The following is a 24,359-nucleotide window of genomic DNA, read 5'->3' as shown; positions in this document are numbered from 1 at the left end:
GCACTGATAATTATGATGGTTTTAGCTGCTGCTCAGTAATGAAATTGCCATACCCTGCAGGTCCCCCTCTGCTCCATCCTCCCTGACTATGAGAAAAGTCTATAGGCCAGATAGAGGTGTCAGGATCTACAGCAGCATATTTGATGATTAAAGGAGGACTGCAGCCCTCAGAAAACCAAGCTTATATAATCAAGGTTGTCTTTGAGCAAGAAGCAATCAGAATGGAATCCAAAACCCTCTAATTATGCATTGACCTCTCAAGGTCAAAATAAAGTTGATGCATTAACTGCTCATAGATGTTTTCTAATAAAACAAATTTTCTCTCTGATACAGAATCAGACTGATGAGTGTCCCCAAAACAAATTAATATGGCAGACTAATAAATTCCTAGGGGAGGAAATTTTTGCGCAAAGTGCTGATAGGTCCAGACTCTCTGATGTATAATAAAGCAGCGGGGATGTGCCCTGAGCACATAAGCAGAAGCTGAATGTTTTCTCCTTTTCCTTCCCCCTCCTCCTCTACCTTCTTATTCGTGTTAAACTTTGAGCCAGCATAGTACATCTGAAAGGCACACAATGGCAGAGCCCATGAGACAGGGGAATATTATTCATCTCCAGAGCAACCAGCTGAGAATAAGTTAGATGTAGGGTGCTCCTTTCCCCTAAGCTGGGTCAACTTTAGTTAGACATCAAGTCATTTAGTTTCTATCAGTAGCAAATTATGTGTTTATAATGGGTTTCCAATTGATGTTTATAACTGTACTGTGAGCATGTGGCAGCTTTGTAAAAGAGGTACAACACAGGTATATAAACCAGGAGGGACCAAGTGTCTAGTTTTATTGTAGTTAAGTAAGATTAAGATCACTGCTGGTGTCAGAAGCTCTTGTTGCACATGCAATTCAGCTTTTCCATTTTAGCTCTGCAGTGCCATCTCTTACCAGCACGTGCTCTTTCTCTAGGAGTTGAAATGTCATATGATCACCTCGCTATCTTTACCCTCACTGATATCAGACAATGCAATTTAGCTTTAACAGTTTAGTCTTGTCTACCATTATATTAGTTTATATATCTCTGCATAAATCTGCCAGGAATTGTTGCCTCAGAAACTTTTGTTTAAGTGTATGTTCTTAGGACAGGAATTTCCCTGTCAGACAACATTTCTTACATTCTCTTTATTTTTTCTTTCTTCCCTTCCAGTTTATCCTTTTAGTGCGACTGCAAAGGTGTGGACCTGCCTATGGATGCGGTTCCTCTACCACTATCCCATCTAGAAAAGCTGCCAGAACTAAATAAGGATTTGCAAGCAATGCAGATTCTGAAGTATTCAGTGCTCCAGTGACTGGATAACTTTTCTAAGACTTCTTGTAATTTCTGTACTATTTCAGTACAAAAGACATCTTGATAGAGCTGAGGAAAAATTCCTCTGTCCTGCCCAAGCTCTTTTCCTTGCCTTTTTTTTTTCCTTTATCCTCCTATGTGACAACAGCAAGTCCAGTTGAACAAGTATTTGGTGTTGAAGAGAAAGGAGACCAAAAGACATTTGGATCACATGAAGTACCTTTCTGGGGGGGAGGGGATGGGGTGAGGGTAGGCGGTGTGGGGCTATGGGGGAAGTCAAAGACAGTTTGCTAGAATTGTTTAAAATACTTGATGTGCACACACCTTATTATTGGTTCTTCTCACTGCCGCAGAATAAACACTTCTGAAGGTGTCTTACAGAGAGAGCTTTTCTTCTTTCCTCAAATCCTCTCTCCCATTTTCTGAGCCAAAATCTACTCTTCAGTAATCCCTGCCATATACTTCAGGTGGCGCACTAACTCAGCTTCTCCTGCCTCACCAACTGATAAGACCTTCACACCTTCTTGACACAGCAGCCCCAATACCATGGGATTTACAGAACCAGCACTGGGAGTGTGTCGTGGTTTAAACCCAGTCAGGTAACGCGTCCACTCAATCCCCCCCTTCTTTCCCTCCCCCTACTCCTGGAGGGACGGAGAGGAGAATCGAAAAGAATGCAACTCCCACGGGTTGAGATAAGAACAGTTTAGTAACTAAAGTATAACACAGATCACTACTGCTACCACCAATGATAATAAGGACAAAGGAAATAACAAGGGAAGAGAATATAACACCTCAGCACCAGCTGACTGATAACTCGCCCCCCAAGCCCGACCAAGCTCCGACCGATACCTCCTCCAACCCTGCAGTCTCCCAGCCCTTCCGGCTAACTCCCCGTTACATCCTGGGCATGACGTGCTGTGGTATGGAATACCTCTTTGGTCAGTTTGGGTCAGGTGTCCTGTCTCTGCTTCCTCCTGGCTTCCCCTCCTCCATGGCAGAGCATGAGGCTCACAAAGTCCTTGGCCAAACCAAAACATCGCTATCAGCTCTGTTCCCAGGCCAAAAGTCAAAACACTTGCACTGCACCAGCTACCAAGAAGGAGAAACATGACTGCTACTGCTGAACCCAGGACAGAGTGCCATTGCCTGTGTCCTCCGCCTCCCTCCTCCTTCCATCTCCCAGGCAAGGAATATGAATTCAGGCAAGTCTGACACTCAGATGTCTGTTACGCTGCATAAGACACAGTTATGGGCCTGTCTTTCAAAACTGTGACCCACCTCCCCGCATGAGAGGTGTGGATATTCTCACAGCCCTGTGTAGGCTTTTTCTCTAATTACCACATCGTTTTTTTTTTCCTCTGCTCTGTTTAAGGAATCTGAAAACCATCCAGTTTCAGCTGATGCAAATCACCTTGAATGTGGCTCCAACTATGCGCTCAGAATGATGAGATAGTGATTTCAGCCCCCCCTCCAACACCATAATGCATCTAGTTTTTACTGTAAAATATTCATTTTCTTTACAGATCTATGTCACAATCAGGTTAAATCATACCAGAGTCAAGGATTCTTAGTACGAAACTTACAGAATAGCAAATCATGCCTCACTAGAGCTTTTATCGTTAAGCAAATCAGAAATGACACTACAGTATCTTAATACATGCTTCGGCTTTTTTCTGGATGTGCTTGATGCTTTCGGACAAGGGAGACATGCTAGGTAAAATTTTCAAAATATTTTAAAACTTTAAGTATGTTCCTAAAAATAAATAAATAAACAAAATCACCTGTAGGCCCTTAGAAACTAAAAAGGAATCAGCTTTCTATCATAATTATTTGGTATCAATGGGGTCAGACAGGCAATTTTAAAAGCCCTCACGGACATTCACCTGTCTGCTGCTCTGGATCCCAAATGCCTTTATACATCTAAATTAGCAGATTACTGGAGAAAGAGAAAAAAAAAACAAACCCAAAGGGCAATTTTTTTTTTTTCCCCCTGTCACTGAGATGTCCCTGCCTTTTCTTGGCCATCTCATGCATTTCTTTACTATTCCCTGAGTGGGAAGGAAGACATGAGGAAATTGCATCTGAAAGCCACCAACAAACCCAAATGGGTTTTGCCTAAGTCAGGAATCTTTCCAGGCTCCATCAAGCTTCATGCCTGAGTTACTCAGTCAAAGAATAGTTGAGTTCTTACCAAAATTTACCAGTTCTATTAAGTTCATTAAGGTTTGCATATTCCCTTCTAGCTTCTGGAATCAGACTATTCTGCACTCCCAGACCACTGGAAACCTGGAAGCACTAAATAAACTTCTGAGCTCATCTGTTTGTGGAAAAGGTTTCTTCTATGTGCAGTTTGTGAGAGGGGAGAAAGACCGATTTTCTTTTAAAGCATGTAAATATCCAAATTCCAGTTAGAAACTGATTTATAGAACTACAGAAGTGAATTCTACATGTAATTTATACCCCTGTTTGCATCAATGAAGAGTTAAAGACTTCCTAGGGAAACCAGATTGCTATTTGTATTTCAGTCAGCTGCAGCTGTTGGGTGGGGAGAAAAACCGCTTAAAATATCTAAATAAACCCATATTTGCCACTTTGGGTTTACAAAGCTGTTTGTCCTGATACAGCTAACTGCAACCAAACATGGACTAGTTTCACAGTACTCTTATTTCTTTGGGAAAAGAAACGTGACACTTTGATGCACAGATCTGTTTTCATCACAGAAGGTCAACCAGCATTATGGACTGGAAGTTAGAATTGTCCTGGGTTTTTTCAGAGGTTATTTTCAGCCAGAGGAAGGTCAGCAGTGGGTGGAGTGGGATTCTTTCATGTAAGATGCAATTCCATAAAGTCTATGGTGGTTGAAAAATGTGCTTTATAATTTGGGAGATAACTGCATGACATTAAACTGACTTTGTACTTGCTACTCTTCTAACTGTGGTGTATGCTCTGCATCTTGCAGGACTTCTCTATAAGACATATTCCCTGTTGGGTAATTAGCTTCCCTTTATAGTATGATCAAAACATCAAGAAAGAGCTGGACATATGAGGGGATGAGTTTCTACAGAACTTACTGTGAGGCAGATACTCCTTTACAGAATTTTTCATTTTTTTTCCACTGTTTGCCTCAAGCGAGGGAGTCATCTCGGTATTAATCTGCACACTCTCCAAAGACAGGCAATTCCCATTAGCATCATTGATGATTAAATATTCTTATGAAGGAGAGAATAAACTCACCAAAGGAAATTGTTATTTTGTAACACTGTAGTTACACAGCACATTTTCCTGCAAAGCTTTGTGTAGTCACACCAAGTAAGCAAAGAAAAATTGTTCTGCAATGTTAAGCATTTAAAATTTCATAGGCAATATGTTTTTTAAAAAAGGAAGAAGCAAACCCCACCTCTTGGGTACCCCATCATGACTAAGGATTGAAGGAACCCAGTGGTTTTATTGATATGAAACTCACCATGGTCTACGTAGCTGAAGAGACCCCATATCAAGACCTAAAGCCAAATTCTCTATTGCTCAGGGTCTATGCTAGGCAGGAAACCCAAGCCATGCCTTCCAGCCCCCTGAGACACAGCTAAAACAGCACAACTCATGGTTGAGGAGGGCCTACATCCAGTGCAGGCTGTATGTGGCACCCTGTATCTCTATTCCCCCACAGTTCCCAGATGTGAAAGTCACCTGGGCAGCTGCTGAACACTCATGTCAAAATGTACAGACTGAAGGTGGATCCCTGCTGCAAGGGGACCTCTAATCTGCCCTACAGGATTGGGAAGGAGACTAAATCCTACCAAGTCCCTGAGTGTTATCATATCCACAACTCCATGAGATTTCTATACTGCACCTGGCAATAAAAATGAATATTAACTGAACCAAAGACTTTTTATATAGAAAAATAAAAATATGTATTGAAATAGTCTTTGCTTAAATTTATTTATTATACAGCTATACAAGGCTCAAATTTTTTGTTTAAGGAGAAAGTTTTCTGTCTTAAATATTTGTGGTTTAGTGTCCTCCTGAAGAGCCTTCTTCCTTGCTATACTGCAGCATGCTTCCCCCTCCATTCCTTCCCCCCTATCCACCCTCCTTGGGACTACTTCTTGGGACTACCCAAGATCTATGATTTTACCTCTACATTTCAATACCAACTGCCTGCCTTTCTGTACTAATTTCTTCTGCTCCTACCTTTTAGGGGAAAAAAAAAAAAGAAGCAAATCTCCCAAGTAAGCATCATCTTTCATTTCCTAAGCCATGCTCACTTTAATTAAACATTCTAGTTAATTAAGACAATATGTTCTAGAAGCGTGCGGAGGCTTTCTACATTATTGCCACACTCTGTACCCTCTTCAGATGCCCAGCACCATTCAGTGAAGCTATTCGGTTATAAAGCCAGGCAGAGGTGGATGGCACCCTGTGTAAATCTGCTACCATTAAGTTGGGAGCTGCAGTGAAATTATAAATTGTCATTTTAAGTAGGAAGAACATTTTTATGGATCCTGGTTCATTCTCTGCAGACTTCAGCTATTTCCAGTAACTGCCACACAGAACACACTAAAATTTGTCAGCTGCTTGGAATAGGAGAGAATTGAGCCTGGAGACTTAATTCCCTTCAATCTTCTTAAAAGATATGATCCAATACCTAAAGATAAAATACACTGCCAGCTTAGGAAGATACAGGGAAGCAATCCAAAGCAGCCAGGACAATCAGGAGAGACAAGCCCCTTTGCACAACACTAAACCTCATTTTTCCAAAGCTCAGAGGCATAGCCAGGACATCACCTCTCTTCTTTCCCTCCATGTTTGAAGAGTTGGCTGAAGAGAAATATTTCAAGGCTTGCCTGGATCACTGCAGGAAGCCATAGCATAAGTGCTATACCACAGACCATGTTGTTGTGGTCCTTCTAAAGCCAATTTCATGAGAAGCAAATGTCCAGCACCCCCCCCCCCAGCACCATGTGAGACAAGCTAAAATACAGAATTTTGACAGACACATTTTATACTAGTGACATCGTGCTCCAGTGTTTTTGCTCTGATGTGGAAAACACCTGTATAATGGAGAATTTTTATGAGCACAAGAGCCTGCTCAGCAGCTCAGGGTTTTAGTAACAGATCCTAAATCACCATTTCTGTAGTGCTGCAGGGTTTTATTTCAGAATAGCTCTACATTTTCATAAACCTCAAGTAATTTTTCTGAAGTCTTTGCACATGACAGAGCCAGCCACTAACTGGGCAATGAGGTCGATTGTGCAATAAGAAAAAGCATCCAAAAAATCAGGATCTCACATTAATACCCACATGCTAATCACACATTGATCACTGCATCCAGTCCAGCCCTGCAGGAGAGGTGTGAACAGTGGTCAAGCAGTGATGCCACTGGAATAAAGGGCATCACTGCCACTGGAAAAAGGATCCAGTCACAGCACCCAATGAAAGAAAGCTACGCACACTCTCTGAACCCCAAACCCAAATGTGTTCATGCACAGAGGAACTCCAGAGGTGCTGCAGTTGGTCCTCTGTTCCAGCATCACTGTTGGGTTTCACAGGCTGAGTTGGTAAGTGAGCTTAGGACAGAAGCAGAAGTCAGAAACATGGGCCTGCCTGTGCTACCTCTGTGACAGTCAGTACACTGTTCTTCTGCAAAGGAAAAAGGAATTTCTGTCCTCCTGCACAAAGACATAAGCTCCAAGGGGAATTAACTGAAGCATTTATCTAGCCTACTTTTTGCTCTCTAGTTCCACATCTTCCATAAGACAACACTTGACAAAGTATTGGCTACTACAGTAGAAACATACTTTACAGACTTGTCTTTCCCATTGACCTATTTAAATTTAATACTGGCACATTAAACATTTTTATTTTACTCATTAAACAAGAATAATTCTGGACACTTAACAGTGACACAGTGAAGACATTATAAAATTTGGTAATGCATAAACTACTTTCATAAATGCCCAACCATTTACATCCATTTTCTGGTTTTCTTCCCATGCAAAGTTATGCACTCCTGCACCTTCAATTACAAAGCTTAGAGCCAGTTTAAAGTGGTTTGTCCACAGGCAATTAATTTCATTTTGGTTGCCTCTTTCATTTGCCACCTGTTGATTAATTACCTTAACAATTTAATCCTTCCCAGCTCTATTTGTATCAGGTCTGTCAGCTGGCTTTCATGTGATGCGTGTCATTTCCCAGTGAAAAAAGCCTATTCCAGCCCATACTCACAGCAAATGGGCTTTATGAATTTTATCAGAGGGTTAAGCTTGTGCCTAATGTGAGAGGTGCATGCAATGTATTATTACAGTAAGAGAGTAGGAAAAAATTGGTGGCAGCATGAAGTATGAGTCCTCAACAAAGGGAATTGAGCGGCAAACAAATTAGATGTCTTACCTTAAGAGGTACTTCCACAGGGACTAAAGCAGGGGAGCAACTGCAGTGTTTAAATACTCCATATTATTAAATGCTTCAGTAGCACTGGAGGAGGGAGCTGGTTTCAGACACAAACCAACTGGGCAGAGTTCCACCAGGAATTTCCATTGCTGCAGGAGCTCCTGGGGTCTACCAAGTGCATCACCCCTGGAGCTGGGGACAAGGAACAACCCAGAGGTCCTGACCCTTTTGACATCTTGCAAGACATGTTTTTTTTTCGTTGAAGACTTCCTGAGAAAGCCAAGTTTACTGCAGGAAGCTCTACTTCTTCCATTGTGACCTACACTATGTATGCCTCATTGTAATTAGCTCAATGAATTGCACCATCACTCACCAGCTTCCAGTAATAATTGAACCACACAGGAATCCAAATCAGATTTCAAAAACACTTCTCTGAAGCTGGAACCACTTGGGGTATAAAAGCATAACCCTATTACAGTGGCAGAATTGAAACACTTTCCCTTATCTGCCAGAGCAAAGATGACGGCAAGCTCTGTGATCGAATCCCTTCAGCACAGGAGTCGGAGTGGGCTGGAAATACTCTGGAAGAGCCTCCTGGAAAGCCAGCTGTGTGGCTGTGGGTACAGCCAGGGCAGAGGAGGACCACAGTCAGATACGCATTTACAGCATTATGGGAAGAAGAAAATAGGGATCAAGAAAAAAGCTTCATTCATCTCAAAAATCCCAAATCTCTACTTCAGGAACAAGAAGTGTAATGATCTAAAATCTTTTGGCTGATCCCAAGAATCCAGGATGATTCAAGGACCTTGAGTCAGAGACCATGCAGGAAAATGCACTCTGCTGAACAGAGTTGAATGGAATAAAACTGAAATAAGGTGATTAGAACTGGAAATAACTGCATGTACTTGGAAAATTTTAAGGAGCTTTCTCAACTGCCTCAGCTGACAGTTACCAGATACGAAGAGCACAGACCTCAAAGTCAGATATTGTGCCTCAAAACACCAACTCAAAATGTAACTTTATAGACATGTATATATATATAATGCTTAAAAAAACCAGTTTCTTTGCTTAGTCTCCTTGCAGCATTGTGTGTTGGTGGGTAACTCAAGAACCATATTTTAATCACATAACTAACTTAACATACTAAAACAGAATTTACCATATAGCTCTTTTGATAAAAACTCTTTGCAAGTACTTCTATTACTTACTACACTGCATTAGCTAATACACTGCATTAGCTCTTCTTTTTCTGAAGATAGCATTCTGAACCTTTTCATTTGCGCTTGTGAAATAACTAAAAAAAATCTTCCTTAAATCTGCAGGCTGGAAAAAAATCCTGTGTCCTGGGTTCCGCAGTAGCAGTCATGTTTTTCCTTTGTGTTAACTGGTGCAGTGCAGTGTTTTGACTTTCAGCTCGGGAACAGAGCTGATAGCAAGGATATTTTGGTTTGGCCAAGGACTTTGTGAGGCTCATGCTCTGCCAGGGAGGAGGGGAGGCTGTGAGGAAGCAGAGACGGGGCGCCTGACCCGGGCTAGCCGGGGAGGTATTCCATACCACAGCACGTCATGCCCGGGCTGAGGGGTAACTGGGAGTTACCCGGAAGGAAAGGGGCTTCCGGGTGGAACTCGTTTTCTTGGCCGGTGGTATCGTATTCTCTTTCTTTGTTATTTTCCCTTATCATTGTTTTAGCTGATAGTAGCGGTGGTGATTTGTTGCTGGACTGTTTTTGTCTCAACCCGTAGGAGTTGCACTCTCTCGATCCTCCTCCCCGTTCCTCCGGGAGCGGGGAAGGAGAGAGCCCCGGTGCGGGGAGGCGGGGTGGGGGGAGACAGACACGGACCTCGATTGTTGTCAGCTCGGCACCACTCACTGGGAGTGAGTGAACAAGCTACCTGACTGGGTTTAAACCACGACAGTTCGTTTTTTGGCGCCCAACGTGGGGCACGAGGGGTTGAGATAAGAACAGATCAGACTGGATTGATAGTCACTCGTCACAATGCTGATTTATTGGCTCTCAAGGTTGTTCCTCTTGATCTCACAGTTTCAGTATATGATATCTTACGTCCATCCGGTACTTGCTGTATTAGTGTTTTTCAAGTGTGGGGCTTGGGCTAAGGTTTTTATCCCATTGTACTTTATGGTAATGACTTGTAATACAATAGAATCATTGATCATGAAACTGATCTGGCTTATGTTCCCAGTGTGGTCACCACCTTTATACTTTGGGAGGTATATGATGGAGGTGCTTAGCAATTACACATCTTTTTTCTCCTTCTCAGGTGCTCAACCTGGGAAGGAGACATCCTTTTACCCTCCTAGTCGTCCCCCCAGACCATTTACATTTGAGAGTTTTGAATTTTTTGAATGGCCTTTTAATGCTGTTGAGACTTGTTTGCTGATGGTGATGGGAATCACCATGCTAACACGCATACAGAGTGTGTTTTACCCACTACTGATTTCAAGAGTTAAGCAGATTCAGGTTTGGGTCTTGTCTGGGGTCAAACGACGATGTAGGAGGACCGAGAGATTTTCCCTGAGGCTGGACAGCCATGAGTGGCAGGGTGTGTGGGATAGTATGGGAAAGTATCTAGGTCAGTGGGCCCCTCCAGTACTTTGGAATTTCACCACCGAACAACTGCAAAATCCAGAAGAATTAGTAAAACACTTAAATGAGGTGTGTGGTCATTCTGGCCATACCAGAGATGGACAAATCACGGCAACGTGCTGGGGCTTGGCGTACACTTACAGGGCCTTGTTCAACACTATCCAGCACCTTCAAAAGGAAAAGAATGTCAGCAAATCTGAGGGCAAAGCGACAGTTGCTACTCAAACTTTGGCTGCAATGAACAGCACAGCTACCCCAGTGGCAAGTACAGCAGCTGCTCAAACTTCAACTGCAACAGACAGCGCGGTTACCCCAGCTCCAAGCACAGTAGCTACACCACCCCCAGCAACAAGTACAGTTGCTACTCAAACCACAGTGATAATCACTGCAGCCAAACCAGAGGACCAATTCGTACCAATATCGTGCCCCTGTACGCAAGAGAACAAGCAAAAAAGAGGCAAAAAGGGTGAAGCGAGATGAAGAACCAATGAATTCACCACCTGGTCTAGAATCTGATCAGGAGTCATCATCACATGACAAAGAAGAAGAAGAGGTAACTTCTCGACCTCGGACCTCAACCGAGCTGCGGAATATGCGAAAAGATTTTACCCGTCAACCAGGGGAGCACATCATCACCTGGTTACTCCGATGCTGGGACAATGGGGCCGATGGTCACGAGCTAGAAGGTACAGAAGCCAAGCAGCTGGGATCACTTGCTAGAGAAGGGGGAATTGACAAAGCAATTGCAAGAGAGAAAAAGTCCCTCAGCCTTTGGAGGAGGCTTTTGGCAGCTGTGAAAGAAAGGTTTCCGTACAAGGACGATGTTACGAGTCGTTCGGCCAAGTGGACTACTATAGACAAAGGCATCCAGTCTCTGAGGGAATCGGCCATCGTAGAGATGATCTATCACATCAAGCCGAATAACGGGGATACACCTATAGATCCAGATGAAGTTGAATGTACACGACCCATGTGGCGAAAACTTACATGGAATGCACCGTCATCATATGCCCATTCATTGGCAACAGTAACCTGGAATGACATAGTACCACTAACAGTGGGTGAAATGGTTCATAAACTCCGAGAGTTCGAAGACAATCTCACCCCTTCCATCATCTCAGCTGTGAAAAAACTGTCCCAGGACATCGAACAATTGAAGGATGATCTATCTGATTTATCCGGCTCCTCACGTGTACCAACACACATCTCAGCTATTAACAAAATGTGTCCTATTGTTCAAGAGAGGAGATACAGAAGGTATACGCCACGGGGTACCCTATGGTTTTACCTGCTGGATCACGGAGAAGACATGACAAAGTGGGATGGAAAAACTACTTCAGCTTTGGAGGAACGGGTGAGTGAACTGAAGAGGGGAGCAAGGGCCAAGACTGATCGTCCCATGAGAGCTACGGCTTCAGTCTCTGGTGATCAGTTTCCCAGATGGAGTGGAAGAGCTGATTTTACTCCAGCTCCTGTGATAACGAAGAATAATCCCTTTCAACACAACTTAAGTGTCCAATGCTGTGACGACCATTAGAGGGGCCCTGCCTCCAGCCAGGTGGAGGTAGGGGACAATCGGATTTACTGGACTGTGTGGATCAGATGGCCTGGCACATCAGTCCCACAGAAGTATAAGGCTCTAGTAGATACCGGTGCACAGTGTACCTTGATGCCATCAAGCTGTCAAGGGGTGGAACCCATCTATATTTCTGGAGTAACAGGAGGATCCCAAGAGTTGACTGTGCTGGAGGCTGAAATCAGCCTGACTGGGAGGGAATGGCAAAAGCACCCTATTGTGACTGGTGCAGAGGCTCCATGCATTCTCGGCATAGACTACTTCAAGAGAGGGTACTTCAAAGACCCAAAAGGGTACCAGTGGGCTTTTGGTATTGCTGCTTTGGAGACTGAGGAAATTGAGCAGCTGTCCACCTTGCCTGGTCTCTCAGAAGATCCCTCTGCTGTGGGGTTGCTGAAAGTTGAAGAACAACAAGTGCCAATTGCGACCACAACAGTGCACCGGCGGCAATATCGCACCAACCGAGACTCCCTGATTCCCATCCATCAGCTGATCCGTAGATGTGAGAGTCAGGGAGTGATCAGCAGGACCCGCTCACCCTTCAATAGCCCCATATGGCCAGTGCGAAAGTCTAATGGAGAATGGAGACTAACAGTAGACTATCGTGGCCTGAATGAAGTCACACCACCATTGAGTGCTGCCGTACCGGACATGCTAGAACTTCAGTATGAACTAGAGTCAAAGGCAGCCAAGTGGTATGCCACAATTGATATTGCCAATGCATTTTTCTCAATTCCTTTGGCAGCAGAGTGCAGGCCACAGTTTGCTTTTACTTGGAGGGGTGTCCAGTTCACTTGGAATCGACTGCCCCAGGGGTGGAAACACAGCCCTACCATTTGCCATGGACTGATCCAGAATGCACTGGAACAGGGGCAAGCTCCAGAACACCTGCAATACATTGATGACATTATTGTGTGGGGCGATACAGCGGAAGAAGTCTTTGAGAAAGGGAGGAAAATAATCCAAATCCTGCTGAAAGCCGGTTTTGCCATAAAACGGAGTAAGGTCAAGGGACCTGCACAGGAGGTTCAATTTTGGGGAATAAAATGGCAAGATGGACATAGACAGATCCCCACAGATGTGATCAACAAGATAACAGCAATGTCTCCACCAACTAATAAGAAAGAAATGCAAGCTTTCTTGGGTGCTGTGGGGTTCTGGAGAATGCACATCCCAAATTACAGTTCGATTGTAAGCCCTCTCTATCATGTGACCCGGAAGAAGAATGATTTTAAATGGGGCCCTGAGCAGCAACAAGCCTTTGAGCAAATTAAACGCAAGATAGTTCATGCAGTAGCCCTTGGACCAGTCCGGACTGGACCAGATGTAAAAAATGTGCTGTACACTGCAGCTGGGGAGAATGGTCCTACCTGGAGCCTCTGGCAGAAAGCTCCAGGGGAGACTCGAGGTCGACCCCTCGGCTTTTGGAGTCGGGGATATAAAAGATCTGAGGCCAGCTATACCCCAGTTGAGAAAGAGATACTGGCAGCCTATGAAGGGGTTCGAGCTGCTTTGGAAGTGATTGGCACTGAAGCACAGCTCCTCCTGGCACCCCGGTTGCCCGTGCTGGGCTGGATGTTCAAAGGCAGGGTCTCCTCTACACATCATGCAACCGATGCTACATGGAGTAAATGGGCTGCACTAGTTACACAACGAACTCGAATAGGAAATCCCAGTCGTCCAGGCATTCTAGAAGTCATCATGGACTGGCCAGAGGGCAAAGATTTCGGAATGTCACCAGAGGAGGAGGTGATGTGCGCTGAAGAGGCCCCACCATATAATAAACTGTCAGAAAGTGAAAAGCAGTATGCCTTGTTTACTGATGGGTCTTGCCGTATTGTGGGAAAGCATCGGAGATGGAAGGCAGCTGTATGGAGTCCTGGACGACAAGTTGCAGAAACTGCTGACGGAGAGGGTGGATCGAGTCATTTTGCCGAGGTGAAAGCCATCCAGCTGGCCCTGGACACTGCTGAACGAGAAAAGTGGCCAGTACTTTATACTGACTCATGGATGGTGGCAAATGCCCTGTGGGAGTGGTTGAAGCAATGGAAGCAGAGCAACTGGCAATGCAGAGGTAAACCCATCTGGACTGCTGCACTGTGGAAAGATATTGCTGCCTGGATGCAGAACCTGGTGGTGAAGGTACGTCATGTAGATGCCCATGTACCCAAGAGTCGGGCCACTGAGGAACACCAGAACAACCAACAAGTGGATAAAGCGGCTAAGATTGAAGTGGCTCAGATGGACTTAGATTGGCAACGTAAAGGTGAATTATTTTTGGCCCGGTGGGCCCATGACACTTCAGGCCATCAGTGCAGAGATGAAACATATAGATGGGCTCGTGATCGAGGGGTGGACTTAACAATGGACACTATTGCCCAGGTTATTCATGAGTGTGAAACATGTGCTGCAATTAAACAAGCCAAGAGGTTAAAGCCTCTTTGGTATGGAGGACGATGGTTGAAGTATAAATATGGGGAGGCCTGGCAGATTGACTATATCACACTGCCACCAACCCACCAAGGCAAGCGCCATGTGCTTACCATGATGGAAGCAACCACCGGGTGGCTGGAAACATACGCCGTGCCCCATGCCACTGCCTGGAACACTATCCTGGGCCTTGAGAAACAGATTTTGTGGCGACATGGCACCCCAGAGAGAATTGAGTCAGACAATGGGACTCATTTCCGGAATAACCTTATAGACACTTGGGCCAAAGAGCATGGCATTGAGTGGGTATATCACATCCCCTACCATGCACCAGCCTCTGGGAAAATCGAACGGTACAATGGGCTGTTAAAAACTACACTGAGAGCAATGGGTGGGGGAACTTTCAAGCATTGGGATACACACTTACCAAAGGCCACCTGGTTGGTCAACACCAGAGGATCTGCCAACAGGGCTGGCCCAGCCCAGTCAGAACTTTTACATATTGTAGAGGGGGACAAAGTTCCTGTGGTGCATATGAAGAATTTGCTGGGGAAGACAGTCTGGGTAATTCCTGCTTCAGGTAAAGGCAAACCCATTCGTGGGATTGCTTTTGCTCAGGGACCTGGATATACTTGGTGGGTAATGCAGGAAGATGGGGAAGTCCGATGTATACCTCAAGGGGATTTGATTTTAGGGGAAAACAGCCAGTGAACTCAATTGTATGCTGTTGCCTGCTGTGTAATGCTTTTATAGCCCATCAACTAGATGTCTTCAGGTCACCAGCGACTGGCCCTGACTTCCCTCCAGCCATCATCCCAACAGAGAATGAACTTTGAACATCATGGACCGAATGGACTCGGCAGCATTATAGGGATTGGTCCATGCACTAAGAAAATGATTTTTTCCTCTTGGTCTGTATGTATATGGATGTATATATGTGGGAGAGCGATGGTGTATTGAAAATGTGGGATCTGAGCATGACGTGAATGGTATGGAATAAGGGGTGGATAATGTCCTGGGTTCCGCAGTAGCAGTCATGTTTTTCCTTTGTGTTAACTGGTGCAGTGCAGTGTTTTGACTTTCAGCTCGGGAACAGAGCTGATAGCAAGGATATTTTGGTTTGGCCAAGGACTTTGTGAGGCTCATGCTCTGCCAGGGAGGAGGGGAGGCTGTGAGGAAGCAGAGACGGGGCGCCTGACCCGGGCTAGCCGGGGAGGTATTCCATACCACAGCACGTCATGCCCGGGCTGAGGGGTAACTGGGAGTTACCCGGAAGGAAAGGGGCTTCCGGGTGGAACTCGTTTTCTTGGCCGGTGGTATCGTATTCTCTTCCCTTGTTATTTTCCCTTATCATTGTTTTAGCTGATAGTAGCGGTGGTGATTTGTTGCTGGACTGTTTTTGTCTCAACCCGTAGGAGTTGCACTCTCTCGATCCTCCTCCCCGTTCCTCCGGGAGCGGGGAAGGGGAGAGCCCCGGTGCGGGGAGGCGGGGGGGGGGACACGGACACGGACCTCGATTGTTGTCAGCTCGGCACCACTCACTGGGAGTGAGTGAACAAGCTACCTGACTGGGTTTAAACCACGACAACAACAACAGTGTATTGACAAGACACATAAATCAGATAACTATCAACCTCATCTGCACTTAACACAAGGGATTTCATAGCATTGTGCAGGTACTATGTAGTATGGGTCATAATCAATTATTTTCCACAAAGCACTGAATTTAGGCCCCAGGCAAACTTTTTCCTGGCTGTAACTCTATTTGGCTGCAATAGAGCTGCACAATCCACATATTTGGCCCAGGGTTTCTGAAACTGAGACTGTCTTATCCACTGTAGCATCCCATGGAAATACCTGCTTCTCCCTCCCCAGCACAAAGACCTCTCCATAATCCAATACTGGTTTGCACACAGCAGTTCTTTCGCTTGTCCAAGATATTTTTTTCTTATCCACACACCAAATTTTATGCTTTACATTAAGGCCAGTAGATCTGCCTTTCTCACCCAGACACCCAACTCTCAGAAGAGGGTCAAGTGCTGCTGCTTCCATCTCTGCTAACAAAGCTGCTTCCACAACGGAAAAAAAAAAAAGGCCAAAACCAAACTCATCACTACTCAAGCTGCTTCCATTAAAAGAAAAAGGGGAGGTGGGGAAAGCTTTGCCAAGACATTAGCTAGAATTTAGCCAAATTTAGCTAGAAATTAGCACATATTCAACTTCTTTCTTTGCAACTCTAAATATGTTGCAAATGTTTAACAGCAGATTTCCAGATTAACTTTTCTCTTTTTCAGACTGGTGATGAGTATTTCTGTATGCAAAGGAAGAATGGAAACTGGTATAAATGTATCTATTTTTGCTTATAGAAAACAAAACAGGGAGCCAAATCCCAAGATGGCGCTTTCTGTATGTGTGTGAGAGCAGCTTCAGGCACACTAGACTTCCAAAAAGCTGCTTTCCCTTGACGTACTTAAAAACCTACTAGCCAATTTTGAGAATTTCAACCATTGTCATTTGAGAGAGGCATGTCTGAAGCACACCAAGGACTGGAAAAAAAAAAACAAAAACCAAAGAAAAGTGAAGGTCATCTGTGCCCCCTGATGTATCATGAGTAGACAACTTTCAAGACGTCTTGACTCATCCATATTATTGCATAACATTATTGCCTGATGCCATTCTACCAAGCAGCGGGAAATAGATGGGATTTACATTTTCAGAAAGAAAATAAAGAAAAAGGATTTAAGATTAGTACAAAGGCAACAAGGTATGAGTTGAGTAATTACAAGTCTAAAGAGCAAACCCCAGGCAAATGCTATACCGCACTGTGGATTTTAATCACTTTGGAAGGTGGGCACCATCTGGGATGGGTCTCCAGGGAACCTTACCCCAACAGATGGGACTGTTTTGTTTTCAGATTTCACAATATCAAAACAAAAGTTCTAAGCCACCAGGAGCCCCATGAGTGCTGATTTTGAGAGGTTAAAAATAAGACTCCTCCAGATGCAAAGTTCCCTCATGTGTCAGCCTTCATTTCACTACCAGCCTAGCAGCAAAGCAGGCATTTTTAATCAAGTGCAAGACAAGTATAGAAAGCTGAGCTCAAGAAACAAGAAAGAATAGGATTATTATAATCCAATGAGACATAATTAAATGCAGAAATCAAAGGCTCCTAGTATCACAGAACTTGTTAGAGCCTTGAAGTGGGTATTTGCACTTTAATCTGACATGCCACAGCTTCTTCCAAAAACAAAGCTTTTTCAGAAGGAATGAAACGATGACAGAGACATTCATAAATCATTTCAGAAAAAAGCAAAAATGAGGGGAAAAAATAAAATCCATAAAACATCACAGCAGAAGCCTGTTCCCCCAAAAAAATCTAAACCCAACAACCCTGGCAGCACTGACGACGACATTATTTTGAAGTCTATGTTCCTAATGGTGTCTTAATAATAATCTCAGTGTATCAGTATTCGATATTAGAAGGAAAGTAGACTAACTTTGCCTAAGTGTATCGAACTTGAGTTGCCAGTCACCCTGAACAATTGGCCTGCTGGACTCGGTGAAACACAGGCTCCTGGACCTCATCCAAAGTTTGAGTCTGCAGGATCTTACCAAGATGGGATCAGATCCACTGGTACATCACTTCTGCCCAAACCTACCCTCTCACACCCTGATCAGATATCCCTGTGCAAACACGTACAGCCCCACATCATTCGAGCCTCCCATCCCATCATGCCCTCACCTCCTACATGTGTTTTTAGGATCTGTGGTCTTGAAATTAACAAATACATGGTCCAAAATGAATCATAACAAAAATACGCCTTAAAAAAGGCAGTTTCTAACTCCACATTTTTCTGGGAAAAAGCTACCTGGATATTTCAGCTGCTTTTATTCCCTGATAACATGGACAAGTTTATTTTTAGTAGCTGAAGCAGTCAGATTGGGCAACACAAAGGAGACATGAAAGAACCACACTTTGCACTGGGAAAAGCTATGACAAAGTTTCAAGGGTACTCTCCTTGTGGTGGGTGACGATGTAATTTCAAGTGGGCTGCTCTGCAGACTGCAGTGCTGTTGGGATCAAACCATCTTAATGAAATTACACATTTTTCTCATCCTTTTTCAGAGGGGAGTAGGAGAGGTCAAGGCTCAAGCTGCATTGTTTTTCATGTCCCACCAAAAACACAGAGTGCAACGCCAACAAGTTTCTTCAGATGTGGGACCACAAGAGAAAAAATGTTTGTCATTTGACAGGATTAAATAAAGCTTTAATTTTTAATAGCCATGTTGTCACTTAAAATGCAATGGCTCCCATTTCTCTCTCTCCCATAGACACGATGCTCTGGATGTTATTACCACATGTATGTGTGTATGTGTGCTTTTCCATTATATGTTTCCAAGAAGGCATTACCCCTCAAGCCAGTGATCCCAAACTTCTCCATCTCCCCAGCCCTGGGTGAAGCCCTAGGCAGGGAGGAGGTGCAACCACAAACATCCTCTTCTCCTGGGAGGCAATCTGGCTCTTTAAGGTATATACTTTTTATCTTCTTTGTTAAAAGATTTCCTTTAAAGCCACACTTGACTATTCCAGCTGGCTCTCAGAATTGTTTCATACAGGGCTGGAGGGTGATTTAAAACAAGGCTGCTCTGTGCCTCTCTGTGTCCACAGGGAGAAAGGTTGAAACAAATACAAGAAAAGTAATCAACAGTAATTCTTCAGGAGTCTATCATTAAATTTGTCATTAAACAGTCTGCAGCTACCTGGCCACCCAGCCACCAGCAGCAGCAAGCCGTACACACTGTGTTATGGCATTTTGATAGACTGTCTTTCCTGCAGCCTGCCCAAGATTGGACTGCATAATTTACACCACCAGCACAGCATTGCCTCACTGTTATTTGAGCAGTGAGACCCTTGTTCTGGTGTGATTAGACTATGATGAATTGAATGCCTGTGTGCAGACTCAGGGTATGCTGATGTGGCTGGTTGCCAAGTGCCGGGGACGTGGCACAGAGCTGGCACAAATCCCCAGCTAAACAGCTCGGGGGTCTGTGCTGATTCATCCTACTTCACCTACAGTGTGAAAAAGAAGCCACCCTTGTTTTTTCGTATTTATAGTACGAAAAAAAGATGAGGGAGAGAGAGGTCAAGGCTTAAACTGCATGGTTGTTCATGTCCCACCAAAAGGGAACTAAAATGAACAATTTTGTGACCCCAACAGAGGATGGATGTGTCTTGGGGGTGTGAAAGCTCTCAAGAAATTTCCACAGGATCCAAAAAGAGCACCATGAGTTTTCCCAAGCCCTATTCCCAACATGAACATCACTTCGGAGACAGTCACTCAAAGTGAGATTATGGCACATGGTATTTATGAGAGGACAGAATACTGCCTATTCTAAAAGTGAATACGAGAAAAACACATGCTTTCCAGGCAGCCTGCACCAAGCAATTGCTGATATGGTTTTTACCAAGGTGGTAACTTACAGACATAGAAGCTCTCACAAATGCCACACAACAGATTCACCAGCACCTCCATTTTGAAGGTTAAAACTGATTTGGGGAAGCCTTTTTTGGTTTTGGTTGATTGCAGCTTATTGTGTCTCTGCCAGATTTTGATGGAGTGCATTTCCTCACCCCTGGCTGATCCCAGTTATTTCTTTTATCCCAGATTTCAACTCAGTCAAAGTGATTAATTCAGCTTCAGCAGCAGCCTCTCATTCACCCAGATTTCCAGATCCCTCCTAACACTTCACTATTCTCTGTGTACATGTACAAACCAAAATAAGGTGATTTCACCATGTATTAGAAGACCATATATGTGACAGGTAGGTTTGTTATTAGAGACTTGCAGCCCCTACCCCCAGCCTATGGAAAAGTAGAAATCTCTGGTTTGGGGTTGGGTTTTCTTTTCACACTAGCAGACATGATTTTTCTCTTACCAATGCCTTTCCACTCACACCCTCCAGCCACATGCCACACTCCTGGCAGGAATCCAAACCTTGCCAAAGTTCAGTTTTTTCATATGTAACTATTCATCCGCAAATACAGGAGCAATATGAAATTTGTTATCGGGGTGGCCAGAAGTGGTGGCCAGTAGCTGAAACCCTCTCTACCCAGAGTTGGGTGCAGGTAGCTTCCCTTGACCAAAAGCCCCATGGCAGGCCACGTAGCATGGCCATTGCCCCCATTCTGGCAGAGGTGCCCAGCACAAGGCTGAGGTGCAAGGCCAGGGACACAGGGATGCTCTGGCTGAGCGCTGGCAGCAGGTCCAGTACAAGCGCAGGACTGTAAAGCAAGATTGAAGGACACAGCCACAACACCCTTGAAAGATGTTGTATGCGCCGCTGCTTCCCAAGGTGATTAATGCGGCTCACTCCAGACACAAACAAATGCTGGCTCAGAGATCTCCCTGTGCTAGGGAAAGATGCAATGAAGCTCAGTAACTTGTTACAGACACAGTTATTTTTCTGAGCATAATTTTCTCCATAGGGGCAGAAACTTGAGCAGATGTAACTCAGTGAATGGCCGCACAGCCACACGTTTCCATTGGGAACTTTTCAGTGACAGGCAATATTTCATGGGGAACTAGGAACCAGGACACAAAGCTTTGGCTCTTTCCCTCCCAAGACCTCCTAGGAGAGTCTCTCACTTTTCTGGGCTTCATCTCCTCTCTAACCTGATTTACTAATTGTATTGCTGCAGAGTGACAATCCCCAGATATGAATGCCTTTTTGATAGGCAAATTAAACTCACATCCAAGAGGGACAGCTTCTTTTCCAAAGAGCAATTGCTTTCTGAAAGGCAGCTCAACAATTTGGGATGCATGGACCAGCCTGCTTGTGCACCCCAACTTAATGAAGTTATATGCATTTCTTATTGCTTTGCAGAGGAGAGTAGAAGAGGTCAAGGCTAAAGCTGCAGCTTAAGCTGCATTGTTGTTCATGTCCCACCAAAAGAGACATGGACAGGCAGTACAGGTAATTTAAAGGCTAAGACAGAGTCAGAGAATATTCTAATTCTTCCATTTGTATCCTTCACTTACCACAGAGCTTCTCTGAAACACAAGGTGCTTGCTGATGGAAACAACTCCAGCTTCTGCAGCATAATCTGGGACACAGACTAGAAATGAGCATCTTCCCTGTTCACCCAATTCTGCAGCACACTGAGCACACCCATGCCCTGATGGCCTTTGCATTTTGACTGGGAAAAGTTGTGCCAAATCAAGGTCTCAAGTGGTTGCAGAAATAAGGTTAGCGCCTGTCTATTTGATTGGCCCACTCTCAAAAAAAAAAAAACAAAAACAAACCCAAAACCAATCCCAAATCCCTTAGCTTTTGCCACCTTTTTTCATTTTCCCAGAAGAGAGAAACAGAAAAGAAAAATGGGGCATTTCTTTTCTTTTAACAGGCTCACAGATGGTACAACAATACGCAAAAATTTATTGTCATCCCTTTTTTAGCAGCTAGTAATCAATATAACTGAAGAAGTGTTTCATATTGATCTCTAAGGTCTTGTATCCTTTTGCTGGCCCCAACACTATATACAGGGATCCTGGGTGGCGTATAAACTGAAAATAAAAGGCAGTATGTCTGTTGTGGTAAATTGACTAACTAGTATAAAACCATGTTGGGAGAGTTATCCATAACTGCCTCTCTTTTACTGATGTCAAAGGCCCAGTGCTTTGGGTGAAAGCACCTTTGATACTTACAGAGATACAATCTCTGGGAATAAATACTATGTCTCATTTTATCTGACTAACTACTGAACAGATTTTTCTCCAGCAGATTTGTTTGGAACCTGAGATATAGTCTGTCTCTGACTGTGGAAAATATCTTCTCACCACAAAGTAATACTGACAGGTTTGCACTCAAGTGCTTGGCTGATCTGTGACTACAGATGTGCACTGGGGTTCCAGTTTTTCCTTCAAAATATATGAGACCACACTCACACCAGAGCACTTACTTGGAAGTGGCCAGCTCCTGGGCCTCAGAAGACTACAATCACAGCACCAGTGCAGCATGCATTCGTCAGTGAAAATCCTTGTGGTTACCTGCATCACCAAGTATTGCTTCTACTCAGCAATACCATTATCCTAACGATAAACATCTACCCACGTGGCACAAGCAATTCCACTCTGAATGCAACACTGATCAAAAAGCTTTGCTCCTTTCCAGAACTACAGGATGACAATTCAAGTTGCTAAACCCTCATCATCTGAGAAATTGTCTGCAGCAAACCATAGAAGTCACAGCTCTATCACAATACATCAGAAAAAGCACAGGGATAACGGGGGTTGAAAGTCTCTCCTGCTGAAGCCCCATGAAAATAAATGGGGAGACAATCCAGTGACTGCATCGACATACAGATGTGGACAGAAAGGAAGGGACCGCTCTACGAATTCAGGTATTTAAAGCTGCTCCTCCCACAGGGCAGAGCAGAGCCCTTTCTCATGACAGGAGGGATCAGCAGGAACTTACCCATGACTGTAAGGAAAAACATAGGGAAAAGGTGCCCTCAAAAGAGGATTTTTCCTCAGCTCCCCTTTCCTGGGCTTACAACCTACCAAGGCTAGTTCAGTTTACAGGTTGGCCACCTTCTTATACAGAGTGGCTTTTTCTTTTCTCCACCTTAAAAGCTTAAATACTTTCAGTAGCAAAGAACTGTGCTTCTTTCCTAACTTAATTTATTCAGGTTTAAATGCATTTCCTTACCCCCGCCCTTTTTTTTTTTTTTTTTTTTTTTTAAATCAAGTAAGAGAAGAGAGGTAGCAGCAAGTAAAGCAAAGCTAAAAAACAGCATATACTTTCACTCTCAGGCATTCAGGGTAGGAAGCTCCACAGTGCCACCTTGCCCGTTTAGTTTGCAGCAGCAAGAGGCACCGGAGAATTGGACTGGTTTCCTCACCAGTCTGGTGTTGCAACGAGGGCACAAACACGAAGCCTTCCTCCCCCGAGACAGCAGGCATGTCCCTGGGACAAGAGCTTAGCACTGTTACACCTATTGGGTACTTCATCAAAAGAAGGGGAAAACTGTTGGCAGTGATAGCTTAACCTAAACCCAAGTATTCAGATAGAAATTAATCCATCTGGTCTAAATTCACATATGCATTTTCCTGCTCCCATTCCTGCCTAGAGATGCTAATGATTACTCCTTCTTCCAGCAGACAGTTAAACCTGCCATCAGCAGTAGCTCAGAAGGCCACTCAAACATGCCAGGAGCCACATGCAGAAACCTTACTCATAGCACTCACACAAACTTCCTCTTATTTATGAGCCTCTTAGTATTATTTTTGTTAAATCCCTGCTATGCCTTTTGCCAGGTGGACTGCCTCAGTTTTCCATGAGCACCCTTGGTACGCAGATCCAGGCTCCTAACTTCAGTAGGAGATTTGCCCTCCTTAAACTAGCTACCACACCCTTCAGAAACAGCCATTTCTTTCAATTAAGAGCTGTATATTACACACATTCCACTCCCCATACTATACACACAAATTTTTAAAAAAACAAATGGAAAAAATAACCCCTCAAAATCTCCCCCCATCCACAAAGAGAAAAAAAGGAGGCACTTTTCCACCAACCAGCCCTGGTGCAGAAAACAGACTTTCACCCTTCAGCCCAGGAAATTAATTACCTGGGTGCTGTTCCCAGGATTATAAAAGCTTTCAGGTGCTGCTATCAGCTAGCTTGTTTCTATTACAAGCACATGATAACCTATGGTGACTTGTGAGAAGCGGGGTCAGAAAGTACTCAGGGGACTCTCTGGGAGCTACTGAATATGGCATTTTTATACTTCCATTTTATATATATAAACAAAGGAGCATGGGAGAGCAGCCATGTGCACAGTTTATGACCTAAAATCTTACTATGGGCAGGTTCCATGTATTTTCCAGGTGTGAAATATCATGGTTTACAGACTTTCACTACAGAGTTCACCTCCCTCCATCCGCTAAAACCTCCCCTGCCATCCTCCCTGAAAGCCACTGCCGTGAAGCTGTAGATCACTGGTATGCAAACCTGGGAAGC

General features: G+C 44.2%; 1 protein-coding gene across 2 annotated transcripts in view; it reads left to right on the top strand.

The window, feature by feature from the left end:
• Positions 1-1,568, top strand: part of NDST4 (N-deacetylase and N-sulfotransferase 4) — a 107,276-nt gene extending 105,708 nt beyond the window's left edge. For both annotated transcript variants that reach the window (XR_009965243.1, XM_062620882.1), the window contains exon 15: positions 1,197-1,568. Coding sequence is in view for 1 of the 2 variants with exons in the window: in XM_062620882.1 (XP_062476866.1) it covers positions 1,197-1,209 (13 nt within the window). In the remaining variant the exon portion in view is untranslated. The remainder of the gene's footprint in view (positions 1-1,196) is intronic.
• The last annotated feature ends 22,791 nt before the right edge of the window (positions 1,569-24,359 follow it).

This window comes from Pezoporus occidentalis, unplaced genomic scaffold (assembly GCF_034315485.1).
Source record: "Pezoporus occidentalis ecotype Australia unplaced genomic scaffold, CSIRO_AGI_Poc_V1 ctg224, whole genome shotgun sequence".
NCBI lineage: Eukaryota > Metazoa > Chordata > Aves > Psittaciformes > Psittacidae > Pezoporus > Pezoporus occidentalis.
Note: the sequence above shows the minus strand (reverse complement) of the source record. Positions and strands in the feature narration are given on the sequence as shown.